Source organism: Nelusetta ayraudi, unplaced genomic scaffold (assembly GCF_046127955.1).
Source record: "Nelusetta ayraudi isolate G7.1 ecotype Tasmania unplaced genomic scaffold, CSIRO-AGI_Nayr_v1 ptg000052l, whole genome shotgun sequence".
NCBI classification, from domain to species: domain Eukaryota; kingdom Metazoa; phylum Chordata; class Actinopteri; order Tetraodontiformes; family Monacanthidae; genus Nelusetta; species Nelusetta ayraudi.
This window is the reverse complement of record NW_027466102.1, coordinates 3,544,876-3,567,982: the sequence shown is the minus strand read 5'-3', so window position 1 is coordinate 3,567,982 and position 23,107 is coordinate 3,544,876. Positions and strand designations below refer to the sequence as shown.

The 23,107-nt window shown below is 43.4% G+C and overlaps 1 protein-coding gene across 6 annotated transcripts in view; it reads right to left on the bottom strand.

Annotated features, from left to right (window-relative positions):
* The window catches only part of lama2 (laminin, alpha 2), a 190,273-nt gene that overhangs the window by 92,628 nt on the left and 74,538 nt on the right, over nt 1-23,107 (bottom strand). For all 6 annotated transcript variants that reach the window (XM_076037571.1, XM_076037568.1, XM_076037569.1 and 3 more), the window contains exons 15-20: nt 16,399-16,503; nt 12,235-12,446; nt 9,564-9,675; nt 9,249-9,362; nt 6,066-6,193; nt 1,430-1,516 (exon numbers count right to left, since the gene is read on the bottom strand). In XM_076037571.1, coding sequence (XP_075893686.1) covers nt 1,430-1,516; nt 6,066-6,193; nt 9,249-9,362; nt 9,564-9,675; nt 12,235-12,446; nt 16,399-16,503 — 758 coding nt within the window. The remainder of the gene's footprint in view (nt 1-1,429; nt 1,517-6,065; nt 6,194-9,248; nt 9,363-9,563; nt 9,676-12,234; nt 12,447-16,398; nt 16,504-23,107) is intronic.

The following is a 23,107-nucleotide window of genomic DNA, read 5'->3' as shown; positions in this document are numbered from 1 at the left end:
TGTTGTTTTGAATACTGCTGGAAGTTTAACACTGTCGGGTCCAAACGGTTGAGAATATTTATTCGGAATTTAAAAAAGTAGTTGGAATGCATTTGGAATGTATTTAGTTACATTACTCTAGTGTACTAGGAAAGTACTGAAATAGTTACACTACTCATACATTTTCAAAACGGTAACTTGTAATTGTAACCATTTACATTGGCAAAGTAATCTTCCCAAGACTGACCGTGACCACTTGTGTTGCCTACACTTCATCATCATTATCATCATTCTTTATAGAGACAAATTATTACTTACAATAATATACTATTAATAAATATAACCTGGTCTGTTTTCTTGCTGCTGGTTGCCTGAGGAGGTTTGCTGAAGTTGTTTTTTCAACTCTATCATGGACTGTCTGCCTAATGAGAAGTTCCAAATTACTAAAGGAAATTACTACTCTCGAAACTTAATCATGAGAATATTCTCTTTACATAGGAAATCCGCCCAAAACTGAAATACTTTTTCACTGGACAACGACCAGGAAAAGTGTTTTCTGAAACCTGAAACTTGTTATTATAACCTTTCAAGTGCCGCTTCAAAAACAAGAGTCGCATTCATAAAAAAAAAAAAAAAAAAATCTCTGTTGCGCTCTTATGTTCAGTGTGTTGAGACCTTAAGTCAATCCAGCAAAAAAAAAAAAAACAACAAAAAAAACAACAACAAAAAAAAAATCCAATCAGCTGCACCCTTCCTCTCAGTCAGCTGGGGTGGCAGGATTCTGAGGAACTGCCTCCGGGCCTCCCTCACACTGCCAGAGATAAGGCCCCCTCCACCCCAAAAAAAACTAAAGGCTTCGGGTCATAACACAATTTCACTGGATGGGAACAATATTTAAAACAAAAGTAACCTTTCTTTCCATTTAAATGTCAAGATTTGAATACTATGAATACTTATTAACAGCTGCGGGGACTTTGAGGTGATACAGAACCAACCCGATGCCGCCACCACCACCCCCGAGCTCCCTCCCTTTAGGCCAATGCAGTGCAAAAGGGTATATTTACTTGCTCTGTGGGTATGACATGGTGGTGTGAAGTTTTAACAAGTCTGGCATCCGGAAAAGTCTTCCTCATTAAGGCCGGAGTTGGTAAAGCAGCTCACAGCTAATGGAAGGAGAATGTCACTCCAGCGCTAAATGTGCGGTGGACAGAGAGCTGGATGGACAATGAGAGGGAGAGCGCTCCAAATCAGTTAATGAGCAGGCCGAGTCGGAGCTTCCAGAAGGAGATGACAACGGACCAAATTCACTTTTTCACTTCTATTTTAAAGACCGAAACGAGATCGTTAGGCGTCCCTGTTGCGTGGGGAAAAAATAAAAACGGGAGAGATGCAGCCGCGCACCGCAGTCGTCTCCAGACTTTGCGTTTAATGAGCTTTTGGTGCGCCTTACCTGTCGCATCGCGGTCCCGTGTATCCGGACTGGCAGCCGTCGCACAGCAGCTCCCCTCCTTCACCCAGGAGGCAGGTGGGGCTGAAACTGTCGCCATTAAAACGTTGTTGTTGTTGTTGTTGTTGTTGTCGTCGTCGGTGAAGTGGAGGGTTAATCCGGTAGCGTTGTCCCAGCACGGAGAGGGAGAGCAGGGAGAGGAGGAAGAGAAGAGGACACAAGCGGGTTAAGGCCATGGCTCAGACTTCCAACCTGTGTTGGTGTGATCCCCAAACACACACACACACACACACACACTCTCTCTCTCTGTATGTCCACACACTGTCAATAGAAAACACTTTTCCTCCTTGTGAACTCTAACCCGACAGAAGTGAGGGAGGCAGAGAGAGCAAAACGGGTGCTCTCTCTCCCTCGTCCCGCCGCCCTCCCACCCTCCCTCCCACTTCCATAAACTATAGATAGTTCAGCTGACTCGGATTCCAGGTCCAGGCTGCACACTGACAGACAGAACTGGCCCACAGTTGGCTTGGTGGGACACTGCAAAGTGAGCAACAGGAAGGTGTTGACAGTGATTTTGAAATAATGGAAATAAGTGGTTAAAGCCTAGAGACCTCACGCAGTGTAAACACGTTGTGTAGAAGGTACCAGGTGTCGCACGCACAAATAAAAGTGGCTCTACAACTGTCCACTGTACGGGACTAGATTTTTTAAAAAAATTATTTGTCACGTCACATGGCAATAATATAATATCATGTCAAATCATATATCAACTCATAATATCAGCACTAGTATCTGACTAGTATAAAGAATAAATGTTAGAAACCGTTTCAGCACATGATGACAACACAGGTTCACACTGAGATGTGAAAATAGAAATTCGTTCAAATCCCTGTTTGTATTCATCGACACCAGACTTGCCACAGGAAGTGCATACTTGGCTTGTTCAAAACTGATTTCCAGTTCACGTCACTACAAAAGAAGATATTGTCAAAGAGTTTTGGTCTGGCCACCGAAGAGGAGACCAGTCATGAACTTGGCCTGAGCCGTAAATTAAGGTTTAAGTCTAGTTCTACACTGTGGTTCTTTGTACAGGTGTGTGTATGTGTGTGTGCGAGGATGGGGCAACAGAACAACGTGATGCATTTCAAGGTGCCAATTTTTATAATTTACCCGGAACTACTGGCATAACATGTGATAGAACACACGTACGTTTCTGACAAGCCAGGCATGTAACATTTAAATGCATCTCCAGGCAGGAAGTGGAGTTAAACACGCAGGGCAATTATTAGCATCTATCTTCAGGCAAAGCGCAAATCTGTTCGTAAGGACTGGGGAAAATATTGTGTGGATCTGAAGGCGGGACAACTGATTGTAGTTTAGTGTTCAATAGCTGTAACTAAATACTATATATTTTTACATATAGAATAAAAATGTATAAATATTTGTTTTGATGCAATACGCTTTCTGACCACTAGATGAATGTGAATCTTACACCCTAGGCCTTTACGGTAAACTGTTTGAGGGCTGATTTATTAAATTACAAACCATTACATAACCAAATCCGTTAAGTTCGACAAAACATGACAAGCAGCTCTGTGCCAGGGGAAATTAGATCACAGTCTGGCAGGTAACGTAACACCAAATCTACACAGGACGGGGTCTCATTTGTCGGAAAAGGCTTCCTTTGGCACTGGGAGCGGCGGGAAAGCTCTCCGCTGAGGCGGCACAACCGTCTAAATGAGTTTCTCTGATAACAGAGACCGTCGCAATCTTTTAATCTGCATGTGATCTGGCAAAACAAAAGGAATAATTGACAATCAGGCAGTTCCTTTGGAGAATATGTGGATCCTGGTAATATTCGGGGCCTTCATTTCAGGGGATTAAACGGAGAAAAATTCAAGAGAGTCAGATTAAGATGTTTACCGGGACTTATTTTGCCTTAAGCTAGATGGAGATGTGAAATAAGCGGGAAGAGGAACAGAGTCAAGAGAACAGCGGCAGAAAAGGTTGTAAGAAAAACGACTGATTGAGGCCTTTGCTTCATAATAATTGACTCAGGAACCTCCGTCGCCACCCCGTGATCTCATTTATTTAATTCCAGACGTAAGTGACAGATAAATACAAAGACTGACGACCCTCCTGGGCTCCGACGCTATCGAGTCAGGGTGTAAATGAAGCGGACGTCGGGGAACTAAACAGATTTCCACTGATTGGCTCTAAACGGCCGAGCTCGCCCGCGCCGGAGCCGAAACTGGACGTGGCTCCCTCAGATGTTCATAGGAGTCGGAACAAAGCTGCTAACTGGACCGGGGTGACAGAGTGGCTACGCTGCCTATTTGAGTGATTGGCTCTGGTGACCCCTGAGGGACCGGGTGGCTATTTTGAGGGACTGGAAGGGGCCGGAGCCTGGAGGCTATTATTACTGCAGGGGCTGGATGGAGGTGGAGGAGCGGGGAGGCGACAGACAGACAGACAGACATAGAGACAGACAGACAGAGAGAGTTGTGCCTTTCTTTAGCTCTGAGAGGTTTGGACATGACGTGTCATGACTGCATAAAGATTCTCAGCTGCTGTTGTTGCTGCTGTTTATGCGTGCGTGCGTGCGTGTGTGTGTGTGTGTGTCTCAAGACCAGAGACACCTCCCTCTCATTCTCTCTGGGAAACAGCAGCAGTGGCAAAGGTGGTAATTTTTTTTTTTTTTAATGTTTAACATTTAAATCTATGCAGACGACTGCGGTTAATGTGTTTGCAGCGACGACAGTAACTACTTGACAGTTCTTGGTTGTGACACATTAAGAAAGCCAGTTCACAACATTTCATTACTCTAACAAAGTTAAAAATGATGAGAGTGAAAATGAAAGAAAAGCAAAAGCAGGAAAAAGAACACATTGCGTTTACTATTATAGAATACATGAGCTGTTCTCTGATTTTCAAGTGCAATCGAGACTAAACAGGCAAATCAAATTTGTAGTTGTGTCTCACAACATGTGTGTACCCTGTGGTTAATAAGGCCTGTAAGCTCCACTTATACTGTCCTCCTTGAGGTGTAGCAACCACAATTTGACAACTAGCCAAACTCCATTCACAAAGGCATGAGGGTCAGGACATAGCGTTGAAGCTCCTTTAATGACGGCTCTAGCTGCATGACGATGTGAGCATGGAGTGAAACTGCAATGACAAAATACAACCTCTACAATAAACCATATAAAGGGTAAGGATTGTGCACAGGCATTGTTCTGTATACATTTAAAACACAAATTCTCATAAATTGATTGGATGATTAAACCATCAATCAACACAATAAATCATTTCACCTCCAGATGGATCTCAACAGCAACAACAAAACACAGCATGAACACCAAATGGTAAACACCAAATGAGTCAGCTTGAGCTTCAAATAATACATTATCAAAATTAGCACTCTTAATGTTTACAAAAGTTGATCATGAACGGATGCAAACTTACAGACAATGCTTTCCAAGGCACAACAAACAGAACAGCGGCAGACAAACTTTCAGCAACCGCGTGTGGCTGGACAAACTGAGGCCTGAGGCCTACAGGTGCTTTATTCCCTCCTATTCCCTCCTACTCCCCACTTCCTGCTTCAGAAGGATGTGCAATATCCCCAAAATACCAAGAGGGCGCCAAAAATCAAATGCCTGGAGGGCAGAACACCACTGCTGCAAAATTACATCGCCATGAAGTCTCATTGTTTATCCCCGTGATCACTTAGCTTGAAATGCGTTCGTAAAATGTATTTGTATTAGTGCTAGCAATGCCATCTTTGCTCTACTTGGTGTTGGATCAGAGAGGTATCGTACGTCATTGTGATCGATAACTACTTCATGAGGAGTAAATATCAAGTTTAATAGGTTTAGGCCAGACAGCAGGTGACTATTTCCTGCAACTAGGGGATGTAATTTAAGGGCGAAATTAGCTTTGCCCCTATAGACGATGAACCTGGCGCACCTCGGAGTTAGTTTCCATGAGGGGGATAATACCACGATCAAGATTTTGAATCGCTTAATAACTTTCGAGAGGTTTGACTTTTACATGGCGTTAAGTTTTCCCGGCCCCCGGCTCTGTTGATTCTGCCAGCGGTGATGACATTTCCACCCACTGGGATGATGTTTCTCCACTTATATTGAAGCTCCTACCTGTTGTGATGACATTTCTATTCGTGTCATTACAATTAGATTCCTTCCCACAGCGGTGAAATGTTAATTCGTGTTGGGAGCAGCGAGAGCGGGGAGGTGATGAAGACAGTGTTTAAAAAACAAAAAGTAGGAAATAAAAGGAGCTGGGGACACAAAGTGGGATTAGTTGTCATTCACACAAAGCGCGCCGTCGTAAACTCTGCTCTCATCTTTGAAGCTAAGCTTTTTCGTGAAAAACACAACGCTTTTATTCCACTATGGATAGAACTGAATTCCATCAACGTGTTGTGTTCAGTGCTCTGCTCAGACGAGAACGTCTGTGACGGCCGGACGCAAATGGTCCATCTGTTGCTTTATCATTCCACTGCCCACTACAGGCGTGGAATGCAAACTACAGCTGGGACCACGAGTCACAGCCTTTCCATTTCAGACAGCTCCCGTTTTTAGCCACTCCCGTCTAAATGCGTCAAAAGGCGACCTACTTGTTGCTGGGAAGGCTGAGCGGGCAGGCGCAGGGCTGACAGTCGGCGGGGGAGCCGCGGCTGGCGTTGCCGTAATAACCAGGTAGGCATGAGTCACAGTGTGGGCCCATGGTGTGGTGGAGGCAGTCCTGGAAGAAATGGAAATGGCAAAACAATACATTACGCACATTCCCTTGTTGCATGACCAGCTCAGTGGTCTCGTGGTAGAGTGTCCACCCTGACACTCAGAGGTTGTGGGTTCTACCAAAGACTACAAAAATGGTACCCACTGCCTCCCTGCTTGGCATTCAGCGTTCCCGCTTGCGACTGTTCACCGCTCCCTCAGGGGAGGGGTCAAATGCACAGGACTCCACATCCTCTAACCTTTGACCTTTTTGGTTTCACAGTAACATTTATTAGGTCTAAACGTCAAATGTAGGACCACTTCTTTCTGCTCTCATTTTCTTTCTTCTACTCACTGGCGCCTCCTTGTGTCAACCCCAAATACAACCAAACTCTCAAATGATGAAAAGCTTTTAATTAATTGATTGATCCCTCCTAGTCGACCACTTATTTGGAACCAGGAAGCCCATACTGCCCTCTGCCCGGCCAGTCCTTCCTCCAGGCATTACCAGCCAGGAGACATAGACTGTCTCAATCCAGGGTCTGCATCCTTCCAAGGAAGCGTCCTCTGTCGGAAGGCGGGTCCTCCGAAGGACCCAGCCGAGAAGGACGAACCAAACCCCGCCTCCCCGGTAACCACATGGAACGGTCTAGCCTTCGCCGTATTTCCTGGTTGCGTCACCGCCGTTCCCTCCTACTGGCCAACCCCGGAAGTGACGTTTTTATAGCATCAAGCTAACCATTGGTTCGCCATCCAACCATGGCGTTGGATGTTCAAATAAATAAAAACCCCACGGTAAAAACGTCATATTTTATGTGAAATTTGGATACTTAAATTCATACGTTGTGTCTTTGCCAGTAGATGCCGCCATTTCAGCTGACTTCCCAGGATCCCATGATGCTTTGCAGCAGCACGCAAAGCATCCTGGGATACAGAAGGACGCGAAGGATAGTAGCGGTGCATCCTTCGAATCGGCTAAAAGTAGGGCGCATTTCGAGCGTCTTTCGGATTTTAGTGAATTGGGACAAAGTCTTTGCGCAGTGCTATGACGCAAATGGCCTTCAAATGCATGCTTCGAAGGATGCAGGCCCTGAATTGAGACACAGCCATAGACCCTTCAGCGGATCCTGGGTCTGTATTTGTGTTTTACTTTTGTTGGAAAAAAAAAACAAAAAAACAAAAAAGAGCATATATCAAACCTCCTCTGATTTAGCGCAATTAGTTGTCGGGCACTTTCTTCCCAAAGGTTAAAAGTGAGCGAGGTGGAAGGCTAACAGGCTGCGGGGGGGTTGCGATGCTGTAATGAGAGCAGATGACGCCGTTGTTATCAAATAAAGCTGTCGCATCAAATCTCTGTCAAATCAGTGCAGCTGCAGGAGGAACCATCACCGGGAGGTCAAGGTTAATGATACGGCTCGGGATTAGCATCGTGTTTAGTCACAGCGGCAACGGAGAACGTAGCGTTGGACAACTCCGACGTTTGCTGCTCCTCGGAGCGTCGGTTTCATCAGTGGTTTTGTCATTGTTTTACGCAGATAATCTCTCATTTTTACAGGTGAGGTAGGCAGAAACCATTCCAACAAAGTATTGGTATCTAAACGCCATCACCGATTTCACTTGCATTGTTTTTTTTTGTTTGTTCATGTTCACGTCGTTTGGTGGGAACCCAACTTGCACAACTGTTTCTTCTCCAGCAAACGTAACGGGAGAAACCTTTGACCTTCAGCCGCTTGATGACTAGCTTGAATTTGGCCCCTTTTTGTGTAACAGAATAGCTATATGACAAGACTATGACAATGTTAAAAAAGAAAAATTGCGTTTCTTGTTTTTTTCCTCATGTACAGATAAAATTAATCTGATGAATTCCAAATTGACTAATTCTAAGGCAAAAAATATCAGTTTTTCAGCTTCAAATTTTCAAGATGGGAAGGAAAGAAAGTAGATTAGCGAATTAGAGTAATACAAGTTATGGTGATGTTAGGCACAAGGCCCACTGCTAAACCTGGGCTGAACAAGGGTATGCTGTGATGGAGGTGGAACGACTGAAAGCATATGATTCAGATGAAAATGCTGCACGGGAGAAGTGAGTGTGCGGAAATCTCGGCTTTTACTTCAGATGACGGTGAGAGGAAATTGCGTTTCTCCCACTGAAAACAGGTTGTCACTTGTTTTCTATTATAGAGCAGCACATCCTGTTTTTTACAAAGCAATCCGCAACAAATGGTGCATTTCAAATTTGACACTTTGCATGGCCTTTGGTGCGTCTGGCAGTGTGCGCGCACATGTGAGTGTGTCAGTAATGCTCCCAATCATTACATCTCTAAATTAAATGTCTACTCCACTGTGGTCGGTCTCTCTCTCTCTCTCTCTCTCTCTCTCTCTCTCTCTCACACACACACACACACACACACACAGTGTTGACCTATAGGCCATGGCATCATTCAGTCATTCAACTACAGCCAGAAAACACAGACCTCAGGGTGATGGGTATGTGTGTGTGTGTGTGTGTGTGTGTGTGTGTGTGTGTATGTGTGTGTGTGTGTGTGTGTGTATGTGTGTGTGTGTGTGTGTGTGTGTCCATCTGTCGGTCTGCCTGTCACTAAGTATGAATATATATGCATGAGGGTGCATATGTGTGTGTGTGTGTGTGTGTGTGCGTGCGTTTGTTTGTTTCCCTCTCTGACATATCTCGGCATCCTCCTCATCTATAATGAAACACAATGTGGCAGTGCGAACCCACACCTCTGTGTGTGTCTGCATTCGTGGTTATATCATGCGCGACGTTGCATACATTATTGAAAGATGCAACACATATCGACTCTGCGCGTGAACTGCAATACCTCGTCCAGCCACTGGGGGATGGATCCTGAGTTAATGCAATGAACTCAAGAAACAATTTGACCCATTGGGGGAAAAAAAAAGTGCCTTTCACTTTATTTTTACTCATTTTTTTTCAACTCATCAGCTGTGGTAATTCTGCTTTTGTGAACAAAACCCTAAAAAAATAACATTGAGTGGATGATGGTCAGTTTTGCTCTACGAGTGCAGTTGCAACAAGTCACACTGGGTGCCATCCTTACCTGGCAGCGGCCCGTGACGTCATGGCACTGCGCCGCGTGTCCGTGGCAAACGCAGGCCTCGCACACGCCGCCGTACAGGACTCCGCCCACCCGCCGAAAACCAGAAACGCACGTCTGGAAAAACAAGACAACAAACAAACAATCAGATTCATACGAACCTCAAACACACCTCACTGATTCCTCCTCACTTTTGGGGAAAAAAAACACTCCAAAAACAAAAATAGATAACACATACTTTTACCTCCCCAAAAAAGTCCAAATTTTTCTGTTGAATTACCTCCACTTGTATAACACATTTCTGTCTGTTTGTGTTACCTCACAGGACGTTCCAGCATATCCCGGAGGGCACGAGCACATTTCTACAGCGGACGCTCTCCTGCTTCCTCTGTCATAGGGACTGGCGACCAGCATTGAGAATGAGTGAAGTCTACACACACACACACACACACACACACACACACACACACACACACATTCACACACACACACACACACACACACACACACACACACACACACACAGAAAAAAAAAAAAATTAAAGAACAGCAAAAAACACAAGGTACATATGGAGTCGACTGTATTTTCAGAGTCACAGCTAGTTTCGCACGGTCGGTTTTATAATTCACATTCTGGCAGACAGGACTCAGCCTTAGTTTGCCTGCACTTTTCAAACACACGTGTTTGCAAAATCCTTGGATTTCTCACTGGTATCCACTGAGTAAGAGTTGGGAGTGGGAAGCAAAAGTTTTAGTTTGTTTTTTTTTAGATTTTGTTTATCAATGCTGATTAAAGGCGGGCAGCTTCATCTTCAAGCTTTGTATTGGCAGGAAGGATGGAATGAGTCACCACACCACTTGGTGGCAGTAAAGGAAAAACACCATGTGAGCAGAGAGAAATTTGTTATTTTTCTTATGCGAGAACGACATAAGAATCAGATTTATCAGGCTAGAGTTTAAGGCTAAACCAGTCTGGTAATAAATGAGAAACGTACCACGCTAGCGCCCCCTTGTGTCTCTGTTTTTTTTGTTGCTTTTTTTTGAAGGAAGACAAAGGACTAAAAATAAAGCGTGAATTTTATGACGCCACAGCAGCCGCCGACCTTTGACCTGCCAGAATCTCATCGCCTCTTATGAGTGGCGACAAACCGCCCGGAGTGGTTTTGTACGATATTACTCACAGGACCACCAACGTGTTGACACAAGGCCCCATGGACACGTCGGCGCCGAGGCGTGGCGCCACCTCGCCGATCAGGTTATTAAGGGCCGAAGTCACGACACCTCTCGCTTCCTCCGAGTGGGTCTCTGCCCGTTCGCTGTGGGGCCGTTCAAGAGCTGCCGCAGGACGACGTTCACACTCTTAAGATCTGCTCGATCGAAGGTCCCACACACGTCTCCGCCGCAACATGCGCCAATCAGATACAGTATGTTTCTTTAGTCACTTCAGCACCTCTTTTTTCTGTTTTGAGGGCCACTACATACTCGACTTTTGGGGCTAAAATTTATGGAAGGTTCGTGCTGCGGCGATATTACAGTATGTCACGGAAGTAGGGCATTCAAGTAGAAGCACGCAACGGTCATTTCTTCATCTCAGACACGACAAATATGATATAAAATGTGAAGGCTCCTTCTTTTAATTGATAAATAAATTAATTTATATCCCAATTGTCTTCCTTTGTGAGCAGTTGACTATATTGTTTGTGGCCATTACTTTGTTGCATCAGTGTTTTTACATGTACTGGCCACTGTATAAAGTATAATGCGTGATTGCTTGCTAATGCAAAAAAACTAAACAAAACAAAACAAACGAAGACACCAAGACAATAAAAGGTTAGCATGTAATATTTGGAGATTTTGATGAAGAAACAGCGGCATCAAGTGGTTATATTTTATATTTTGCAGCGTCTTTCACTCTCTCTCCCCCTCCTGAGCTTGCCAATGAGCTTCAGTGGCCTGCGCACCTGGTTACCTTGTCCACCTTCTTCTTCGTTGGTTTGAAGACGTGAGCATTATTGCTGTGTCTCAATTCAGGTTCTGCACCCTTGAGACCGAGTGTCCTCCGTCTGAATGAAGGCTCCGGCTGGCCAACCCCGGAAGTGACGTTTTTATAGTATCAAGCTAACCATTGGTTTGCCATCTAATGATGGCGTTGAATGTTCAAATAAATAAAAACCCGATGTTAAAACTTCATATTTTATGTGAAATTTAATACTTAAATTTATACGTTGTGTCTTTGCCAGTAGATGCCGCTAATTTCAGCTGACTTCCCAGGATCCCACAATGCTTTGCAGCAGCACGCAAAGCATCATGGGATACATAAGTGCGCGAAGGATAGTAGCGGTGCATCCTTAGAATCAGCTTAAACGAGTGCGTATTTCCGAGTACGCATTTTGAGCGTCCTAAGCACCCTCGGGAATTGGGACAAGCCTTCGCGCAGTGCTATGACGCAACTTCCTTTCAAAATGCGCACTTCAAGGACGCAGACCCTGAATTGAGACACAGCATATGACACAGCTTCACGCTTCCTTAAAAATATGGCGGTTGCAAGATGGCAGCTAACTGGGAGCAATACCCTTTGCTCTTGTATAGTCTTATATATAAATAGATGGGAAGGAAAACCATCTTTCCAAACCAAATTACTTTTATTGTACTGCAATTATACACTTTTACTAAAGTATTTATGGGCAGTATATTAAGTTTTTACCACTACATAAATCAAAAAAATTAAGCAAAATATCAAACACCAGACCTTTTAAATCCCCTGTCTAACCCTGTTCTGATGCTCCCTTTCAGAGTCACTTTTGCCAAGTCGACAAGCCCACATGCATTCAGTGGCCATAGCTAGAAGCATGTTAGTTCACTGACATGTCACCATCATGGCTTCCATAGAGAGTTGTTGTTGTTTTTTTTGACTAAATGTTTCTAAAACAGCTTTTACTTTTTCAGTGCAGGTGCTGAAGCATGTGATTTGGGACAGAGCAGCTGTTACCTATACACAGCGCTGGGCTCTGTGCTGTAGGAGGCCCTGACCATCACTGCGGTCACGCCAGCCAACAGGGACAGGAAGTCCCTCCGACCAATGGGCTGCCCGCTCTCTGCAACCAGGAAGTTCTCTGGCAGGAGAGCAACGTGATTGGTTCTCGGCGAGGACGGGTACACCGGCTGGCCGTACCTCCTGTCAGTAATCTTGATCCCGCCTCCCTGAGGAGAGAAAGTGAAGAGTTTTATTTGTTCTTCTGCTGCTTTTTTTGCTGCACTTCGGGATCAATACGTCTGTAGAGCAGACAATCGCCGCAGCATAAATACAGTACGACACCTCCGCGGGTAAGGACCGATATCCAACCGAACCGCAGGGAAAAAAAGAGAGAATTAGAGTGAATGATGTGTCATTAGGTAATGAGCTGCACTTTCTATTGACATTTTGAATGGACTGCATGCAAAGTGAATTGAGCCCGGGCCCGGCTATCTGACTATCTCTTGTTGAGTACAGATCAATGGCATGTAGCGGCTAACGCAGAGTGACAACTACTGATGGGATTGAGGAGTAGGGGAGAGAGCGCTTCTCGGTAAACCATTAAATAAAAACTAATTGAAAGGGAGAGGATGGGGGAGTGGGAAGGGGCGGGGCGGGGGTGGGACAAAGGGACGGGGAGCAGAGATAAAGAGGAGAGGAGCTGCGGGGAGAGAAGCGAAAAGGAAGAGTGACAACAAAGGTGAATGCAGGGAGAGCGTTTCGGATTGATAAGGCTCTTTCTGTCCTTTCATTCATTTGTCGCCACCTTAAAAAACACTAATATTATAGCACAAACACCGTGCTATATGTACGTTTTTACACATAGCATTCGAGAATGAGTTCAAACTTTCCCCACACTTTTTCATGTTTTAACTCCTGCGATTCCACATGTTTGCTATGCAGATTTTGAAATCCGATGTGTTCTAGAAGTCTGAGTGTCAGCGAACTGCGAACGTAAAGAAGCTGGCAAGACAGAAAGCAACCCTGCCAATGACACTGTCAGACACGACTAACATTACATACACTTTAATAAACAACAGCCAAAGCACTGTTTATTTATGATGATGGTTAATCAATGTCTGATACATGTTTTTTTTTTTCAAAATACTGCAATTTATCACACACCAGACCGGACTTACATTGTAATACTTTGTAATGTCGCTGAATTATCATACAGTGACATTTTCATATTGTAAAACTACTATTTTCTCAATAAAATGTCAAATTTCTAAAAGAGGTAGTAGAGATGCAGACCACGGAATGCAAGTCAGAAAGTTGGCAGCACTTTATGATGAAGCTATATATGATGAATATATATCACTGTATGCAGACAGTATAACTAACTACTCTCCCTTGCTTCAGAGGTGGCCACAGCCAATCATCTCCCACCATGCAACCCTCTCCTTGTGCACCCATGACAGGAGCTCAAACAGAGCATCAAAACCAAATTACTTTTACTGATGTATTTGCGGGTTGTATATTAAACTTTTACTATTCAAAACTCATAAATCAGGCCAAATGGACCTTTAAGTATAGCAAGAAGGTTGTGGGTTATATTCTTGTTCTCTCCAGTTACAGCAGCTTCCTCCCACACTTAAAAAAAAAAAGAAAAAATAAAGCGCATTCAAGAAGTTGAAAAACGAATTTTTCTAAAAATGTGGATGGTTGTTTGTCTCTCTATGTGGCCCAGTGATGAACTGGCTGGATGGACATAACATTGGAATACGCTACAGTTCCACCTGTGCAGAAGTTTTTAACTGAAAACAGATAGATGGGCAGATATTTTATTGAAAATAATTTTGGACAAACAAATCCAATTATTCCACTGTTTTGTATTCAGAGACCAATTTTTCTTTTGTCGCATTCACTTGTTTGTTGTTGTTTTCGTCAGAGGAACCTCGGGATCTCTACATTTAGAATGATACATCTAGAGATGTTATTTTCTGATTGCCCAACAAAAGGGCCAGCGGTGTGGGCGGAACGGAGCCAGCGGCGGAGGAATCAACAAGGCAGCGCGGACAAAAACGGGGACAGAGAGATTATTGTGCGCCGACCGGGGGCTCGGGGCGAAGGTTGCAACCGAGGCACGAGGCGTCGGGCACAAAAGGCGAACAATATCACACGGCGACGCAGATATGCAGATGTGCGAGGTGGCGGCGGCAGGGGGGGAGAGCGAGGGAGACGAGACAAAGGCTGAAAGAGTGGAGCGCGAGGAGGGAGAGGAGACGGCTGACAGCGCGTGTAGGTGGCTCATTATCGTCGTCATCTGGAGAGGCTCTTTGTCTGACGACGAGACCCCCTCTTCCCCGTCCCCTCCCCTGCTGTCCGTCTCACACTGACACGTCTTTAAATACACGGGCGCACTGGTCCGTGACTATCCGTCGCTCAGCTTCTTCTTCTTCTTCTTCTTCTTCACCTCCCGTCCTTCCCTCCTGTTCGTGCCCTTAACAAAGTCCACGCGCCTCGCTTGATTTCTCCTCAACTCTTTCTTTTCGACGCAGTTTCGTTTCTCCATTTTTTTTTATTTTTTACTTTTTTCATTACGCACATACTTTTCCAACTGTTTGCTTGTCATATATCTAATGTTTATTAACTTAGTGCCCTTCCTTTCATTTGATTTGTTTTCTCTTCTAAAGGTACAGTGTGTTAAATTCTGCCATCTTGCGGTCAGATTTTAGATCGCAGTGCTCATTCGTTCACCTTCCCTCTACCGCGTTTGCCAGTGAACTACAGTGGTACAGTCTGTGCACAAAAACCTATATACCTCGCCCACCTTCTTCTTGGTTGGTTTATTTAAAGACGCAAGCGTTTGCCCTAAATACAAAACGCGCTATGAGGCGGGCTGGATTGTCCACACCGGGTTTCCTTAGAAACTTGGCGGTGCAAGATGGCAGCTAACTAGGAGCATGTACCTTATTATATATAAATAAGAACCATTGTAAGGGTAGGAAAACCAAAGTACTTTTATTTTGTTGCCTCATAGAGGCCCCAAGTGGCTGGGTGAACACAATGTTGGAATAAGCTAGAGAGAGACCACCTGTGCAGTAGTGGTAATTAAAAGCAGATAGATAAGCAGATATGCTATTTAAAATATGAATTATACATGTGTTGACGTTACATCTTAAGTTTTCAAGCCACACTGTGTTCAATCAATCAATCAATCAATCAATCAATCAATCAATATAAAACCTGCCAGAGCGAAACATTAACGTACAAGCCAATTTATCAGGTAACACGTTTCTTGTCTGTTAACACAAATAGCTAGTCAGCCAATCACATGGCAGCAACTCAATGCATTCAGGTTTGTGGTTGTGGTGAAGATGACTTGCTAAAAATTGGTACTATCGCTTGGTTGTATCTTCCTGCTAGTACAGTGTTTGGAATTGATAGACTTCTCTAATATTCAATGAGGTAATTAACAGGCAAGACGAAGATGAGAGCTATGTAGGATTTTACCAGGATTTTAACCGATTTACTTTTCTTTTTTTTTTTTTGGCATATTTGACCTGCACCGCTTATTTTCTAGTCAGTTACCATGGGCATACTAACCTCCAGAACATTGCATTCTTCATTATTTTTTAATTATAAATGTAGAACAATAAATAAGCTACAACTTGAGGTTCCTATAAAATGAAAAACAAGGTGTGCATTTTTACCTTCCAGAACCGCATACAGTGTTTTCTCAGTGATATAGGTTGGATAAACAGCTAACTAATAGCACCGCTGCTTTGCTTATTGCTGCCATATATCATGCACAACCTGCTCATTATAACACCCAGGGACAGGGCTAGTGAGAGCGAGAGTGGAGGGGACTATCTGCATTTTTTACTGCTGAGTTCAGCGCTATCCTGTCAGTGAGAGGAGCGTGTGTGTGTGTGTGTGTGTGCATGCACGCACGGGTGTGCAAGAGAGCATGTTTAATAGCTTTTATCTCCTTTTTTTTAATTTAGCGGTCTCGACTGGTGCAATAGTCAATAGATTGAGAAAAAAGATTAATAACGCTGCGGATGTGAACTCCTCCACAGTCACTTTCACATTTGCAGCTCCAAGTGGAGGTAGCACTTTTTTTAACTGTACTTTTTGAGCAGGAACATGAGTGGTGTTCTACGTCTTTATTTGGGTCTGGTTTATGAAACTTACCTCTATGATGAGGTCGGGTTCTGAGGTGACTCTGATGGCTGTCTGCTCTTGTTGGTCTGTCTTGTAGGAGACAGTGTAGCTGATGAACCCTCCGTAGGCTGTAAGCTGAATGTGGAGGCAAAGAAAAATCCAGTTAGATGATGACATTTTTCTTTAAAGCAAACTCATTATTATTATTATTATTATTATTATTATTATTATTATTATCATTATTGTTATTATCAAATTGGTAACTAATGAAAGATAATTTGGCTTTTGAGTCACTGAGTCAGTCACCAGCTCGTTGTAGCAGGGGCAAGTCAGAAAATGAGTTAAAATAGGTGAAGAATCGAACTATTCATTCAGTGCTAGAGCCGGTGATCCACGTCAACTATTTGCCATTGCCACACAGACAACATGCCTTAGCATAGAACCTGTCTATTACTATTATTGGCTAACAAGATAGCTGCATCATCCCCATTCATTTATTTATTTACTATTAAAAAAAACAAACTAGTTATGTCATATAGTTTGGCAGAATATTTTATTCTAATTTACTGATATGTGAAAAATAACATTTTAATTTGACATGTTTTTTGAATCAATGAAGTCAATATTCTGCTCTAGTTCAGAGTTGCAATGAATGAAAGTTTAGCTGCCTGTTCACTAAGATGAGAGCTTCATTGCCTAGTTTAAAAAAATGTGACTGTGTTACTTCTTGTAAACTTTATTGGAATGTGTATAATATTGTATTTATGATCTGTGACCAATTCAGTTTCCGCCTTGTGTCAATCAGTCATTGACAAACGCAAGACGGTGAAGGTGCCATCCAGCAATGAATAGTTACCTGCTTGCCTTCAAAATAAAAGTTAAATCAAAAAAATAAACAAATAAATATAGTGTACTTAACTCTCACTTATGTCTGGCACTAAGGGTGAATTCCAGTTCCTCGCTTAACCCTCAATCTCAACCCTCAATCTCAAAAATGCGCGCTCCCGCGAGGTGCAAGTGCTGTCCCGATTCTAAGAATGTCAAGTTGAGGGACGAGTTTAAGGGCTGTATCGCCCTCAATATTGAGATTCTCCGGCACCACCCTTGGGAGTAAGGGCTACCCAGAAGGCATTGCGTATTTTCGCCAAGACATCTTCGAAAAAGATCACGATGTATAAGCGAGCTACAAATGGAAGTATTTTCTTAGTTAATAAAGATATAAATATTACGAAACCATTGTATTGTCTTAGTTTAAGACTTTTCTATGGATTATTGACATTGTTGTTTCATAAGTCCACAGTCCCGAGACGTAACTGCACTTAAGGGGTGTCCCATTTCTAAGCCCTTACACTTATTTTTGAGGGCCAAGATTGAGGGCCAAAGATTGAGGGTTAAGGGTGAGGGTTGAGATTGAGGAGTTAAGGGAGGAAGTGGAATTGGCCCTAAGTCTAAACGGGATAACACTGTGCAAGCGGCTCTGAGTGGCTGACAAGCTAGTAAGCTAACGTGACAAAAAGTGAGACGTGCTAGCAAACTAACAAATGAGCAGCTATTTATTTGCTTATTTAAATAAACAAATAAATATTGTATACTTAACTCTCACTTATGTCTGGCACTAAGTCTAGACGGGAGAACGCTGTGGAAGCGGGTAAGCTAACGTGACAAAAAGTGAGACATGTTAGCAAACTAACAAATGAGCAGCTCGCAGCTGTCTGAACATGAACGCGAAGTTGGAGAGGGAAGGGACTGAGAACACAAGTGTACCTGACCACTGTTCCTGTATGCTGTTTTTTCCTGTCTTTATCAAGCCTTGACAGAGTTGCGCTTTATCTTTACTTGTAGTTCTAGAACTATATAGTGGCCGCAGCTCTGGTGGAGCAATTGTGGGACCAATCCAGAACTTCGTGCGGCCAACAATGCCCATTTTGCATAGTACATTGGCTGAAAATAGGGATTATTCCAGTCACCTGATGAGCAGTAAAGGTGCTATAATGAATTTTTTTTTTTTTTTAAAAAAGGGAAAAAAAGGTCAGAAAAAAAATTTGTACCATGTAATGAGTGCCTGACAAATACCAAACTTCCATTTAGGACCATATAATCTGTTCCCTACTCTTTAGCAGATGTACTGCTCAGATAACAAACATAGTTAATATTCCAAGTCCAGCATTTAAACATTTTCTGGAAAAACATACCCTTAAATCTCCCCTTTCCTAGTGTTTCACTGCAGATTTCTGTCAAGTCCAAAAATGGGTTTAAGACAGAGAAGTGCTGCATCGGCATGATCCGGAAATTTATTACTGGGCTCCAACCAGAGCGGTAATGGGTGGGAGAGTGAGATGATAATGCCACCATAAAAACAGAGAAATGGGGGTGAGTGAGGGAGATAGGGAGGTGTAAGGGGGTTGGGCTCAACGCCTTATAAACCTCGTCCATCCTGCATCATTACCCTCGGCTCCTAAAATGCAAGGAGGAAACACACAGGTTTTACGGCTGACTGAGAGTAAACACACACCTCCACGCTCGGGGGAACAGCGGCGCAGCCACACTCTCTCTCTCTATCGAAGAGAGAGAGAGAGAAATTAAACCCCACTGGCTCGCCATGGGTTTAATTTGACGTCTCACGACCACTTCGCTTTGCTTATCTGCACTCAGGTATTGACTTCTTCAACTATCTTCAAGCTGAAACAAAACAAAACAATGGAGAAAGACTTGCTGCGGTGTAGCTGTGCTGGCCGTGAATCGCAATTAGTGAACCTAAATTAGTTGCACACCCATTAAAGGTCCAGTGTGTAATATTTGGCTTGATCCGTATTTTTTTATATTGGTAAAAGCTTAATATACAGCCCATAAAAACAGAAATAAAAATGTATACTCATCTTAAATGAGAAGTCATTTTTTTACCCTATACAGAGGAATACATATAGAGCAATAGCTTTGCTCTCAGCTAGATGCCATCTTGCACCGCTATATTTCTAAGGAAGCCTGGTGCGCACAGTCCAGCCCGCCTGACAGTAACTGGGTGACTGCTCACGTCTTCAAATAAACCAACGAAGAAGAAGGTGGATGGTACCAGGTTTGGGTGCGCGGGCCACTGTAGCTCACTAAGCAAGCTCAGGAGGGGGAGGGGGAGGGAGACGGAGAGTGAAGGACTCTGAAATCTAAAATGTAACCACTTGATGTCAGTGCTTCTTCTCAATATCTCCAAATATTGCACACTCAACTGGGTATACTAACCGCATCTGATTTCAAGATCTTACTTTAAAACCACTTTCAGACTCCCCTTTATGCAGCATTGGGAAAATGAAGCAGTGAGTAGCCCTCTGTTTACAACCTACCTCTTTATCTTCCTCATGAAAAGCTGGACTCACATCACAGGGAGCTGATTTCCAAAATGTTTTCATGTATATCGCGATCAGCCAGGAATATCCAGAGCGGTTAGTTTGTGTTTTGGACTACCGGTATGTCTACCAAAATAAATAAAGGAGCGTAACCTTCGCAGCTCCAAAGTCTGCTGAGCTACGATAAAACAAATGACTGATTGTCGCTGGCGATAAAAACACTTTGCATTCTGAAATGAATCACTCTCGGCCGCGGCAGCCGTATTTTCCCTTCCTTCTCGTCAATCTCGCCCCATTTCAGACCAATATATTTTGCAATCCGCAGTCGTATTCTGCAATTTCAGGAGTACAAAAGGAAAGAGGACAGCGGCAGGCGAGGTTCTCTGCAGGAGGCTGGGCAGAGAGAGGGAATAACGGGCGGGAGGAAGCCGGGGAAATCATCCTCCAGGAAATGAGAAGCAGATTGTCGCAGAGGCTTTGGAAAAACAAACTTGCCCAAAATGACACAAATACACACACACAAGGGAGAGAGAGAGTGGACGGACGTCCCGCCGAACAAAGATGGCAAATGCACACGGTGTAGCGAAAGGGGAGCGCACAAACACACACCTGGGTGGCCCTTTCTGATGGCTGTGCTTGTTTGCGATTGGTATTGGGCATTTTCTTTGACTTTATCTTCTGGTCACACGTGCGGGTGTGTGCGTGCCTGCTTGCGCGCACACACTCGTACGGAACCACACAGAACGTTATTGTTTCAGCAGCGGGGTGAAGATTGATTCCAGATGGATCAGCAGACAGTGCAGACAGTGCAGAACACATAAAACCAAAGCTGGCACAACATTTAAGACATACTTTTTGTGTTTGTTTGTTGGGAAAAGATCAAAGAAGGAACAGGAACATGAAACACAAAAAACAAAACCCCCCACTTTGAATGTCTCACTGAAGCAATTGTGCAAAGTGGCTCTTTTCTTTAGAAATGGATTGATTTGCACTCAAGATTACTACGAGAACCTTTGGTGCAATTAATGTCGGCATGAACGTTAATTCCACCTGGGGGCGTTGCGGTTCTCCTTCAGGTGCTCAGGCTCCTCAGCGTGCTTGAATGAGTGCGTGGGAGGACGGCACTTACACGGTAATCAAGTCCTAAGAGAGTCATCCGAGTGTGTCTTCGCTCGAGAAGCCCATTAGGAACCTTCCCGAGGCTTAAGAAGGCACGTAAGAGGCGTAACACCTCGAGCCAACTTGAAGGCGTTCTTGAGTCGGGAGGAGACTTGAGCTGGTGGCGCTCAATGTTTTTGGGCTGAAGTACAACAACCAAGCAAGGGGACAAGACTGCTGCGGTTTTCAAGTCTGAATTCCTGCAGATCCGCCTTGAAAAGCTGAATGGTACGCAGCCAGGCACTCGTGACACGTCACCTCAGATGAAGAGTGACAGTTCATCAACTGTATCCGTGCGTCCATCTGCCCAAATTTGACCATTTCTGGTTAGCAGGGTGTGTTAAGATTACATTTTGATTGGGGATTTTTTTCTATTATTTTTCTTTTTTGAAATGCATGTAAAGTTTTATTTTTTTTATGTTTCATATAAACAGAAATTGCATTGAAAAAGTACATGATACTACTGACGTCCTAAAATCCATCTTCTGCATTATTCATAATTTCCATCTGACGAAGATGCAGCTGACCAAAGACTTGGCTCTGTTAAATGCCTACATTGTGTTATACAAGTGACTAAATTAAGACTCTCTTTTTTACTTCATTGCGCCAGTAATGCTATTTTCCTTGCTGTTCGCCAAGGCCTCGTCTGTGCTGATAGTCAGGACAGTGTAGTCAGTTGTATACTGTGTCCCGTTTCCTCCTGAATCAGAATGTGATATTTACGCCCACAAACACAGAAGAACTTTATCTAAAAAAAAAACAAACCCAAAACAATAATAAGAATAGAAATATTAAAAACAAGTACTTGTGTCACTGTAAACACTGAAAGGGTTAAGAGAAATTAATAAATAAAGAGGCTTATTGTATCCAGTGGAATGTAATGTACCAGTAATTTGGGTCCAGTGTTCACAAGCGAGAATGTGAAGGTTTTAATCACACTGACTAGTATAAAATGTTTGAATGTGGGCCCCAAAAATAAACAGGGCTTGACTTTTTTAATTAGATTTTTTGAAATGCTAATCTGTGCTTCCTCCCATCAGTCATGTTCTATTAAGATACGGTCATCAACCTTGCCGAGACTTTAAACTTCTGACTTTCTACAAGAACTGTGGTGAAACCACTGACGCTGCCAAAAAAAAAAAGAGGAGGAGGAAGCAATTTTATTGAATTTCAGCGTCTTAGTGACAGGACTATGGCTTTAATTATCACTGCCGGTAGCAGAGACGGGAAGAATTACACGGACTGTAACTCACTGTGTACGTCTCATCCGGGAAGATTACCGTGAGCCGCTCCTTCATTTGCTTTCAGCCTCTCACAGCCAATCAATTATTCTCTTCTCACTCTTGAAAGCAAACTCAAGCAGCCTGCTGCGCATCACCAGAACAGGAGGAGCGGTCGGAGGGACGCCGCCGTTCTTCAAATACAAGCAGGTACAGGTTCGCTCGTGCACGGGTGTACACGTGTGCGTACACGCTCCGGCTTCGACGAGAGCGTTGACCGGCAACAGCCTGTTTGTTCCCCGACAATTGTCTGCGTGTGTAAACAGCGCGACGACAACAACCAGCCTCTTCGCCGGCCTCTCGGGCGAAGTGAAAAAGGCCGACTTGACAGAGCACTTGAACCCGCGCGACATCCAGCCGGACTAAACTGTGAGATCACTCAGAGCATCTTGAGTGTCGTCGAGAGCTGTTAGCAAAGTTTCTGCCCTTTTTACACTCTCCGCAACAAGCGCAACAGTGGGCGAGTGGGGTCACAAAGTAGCATTCTGGAAAGGAGAAAAAAAAAAAAAAAAAATCGATGTAAAGTGAATAGGGAGGATTATAGCTTTGCTAGTCTGTGCCGTCGACTGCAAACGCTCAACTCACATTTAAAGGGAACCTTTGAATTAGAATTATTAGAATTAGAGGAAGCATTTTAGAATGAACTTGCACACTGGACAATCACTTGCACTTTATTGGACCATAAAACCCACAATCATGTAGATTCATATCTAATTACTATATGATACAATGTGAGATTACATTATACAATATTCTCATAAATCATTTAACTAATTATATTATATTGTTTATTGCATGATACTGTACAATTGCACTATTATTGCACTATTATTATTATTATTATTATTATTATTATTATTATTATTATTATTATTATCATACTTATTATTACAATGTATACAAATCCTTGAATTATACTTTTTCGGTACATTTTCTGTTGCGATATTCTTCTTGATGCTTACT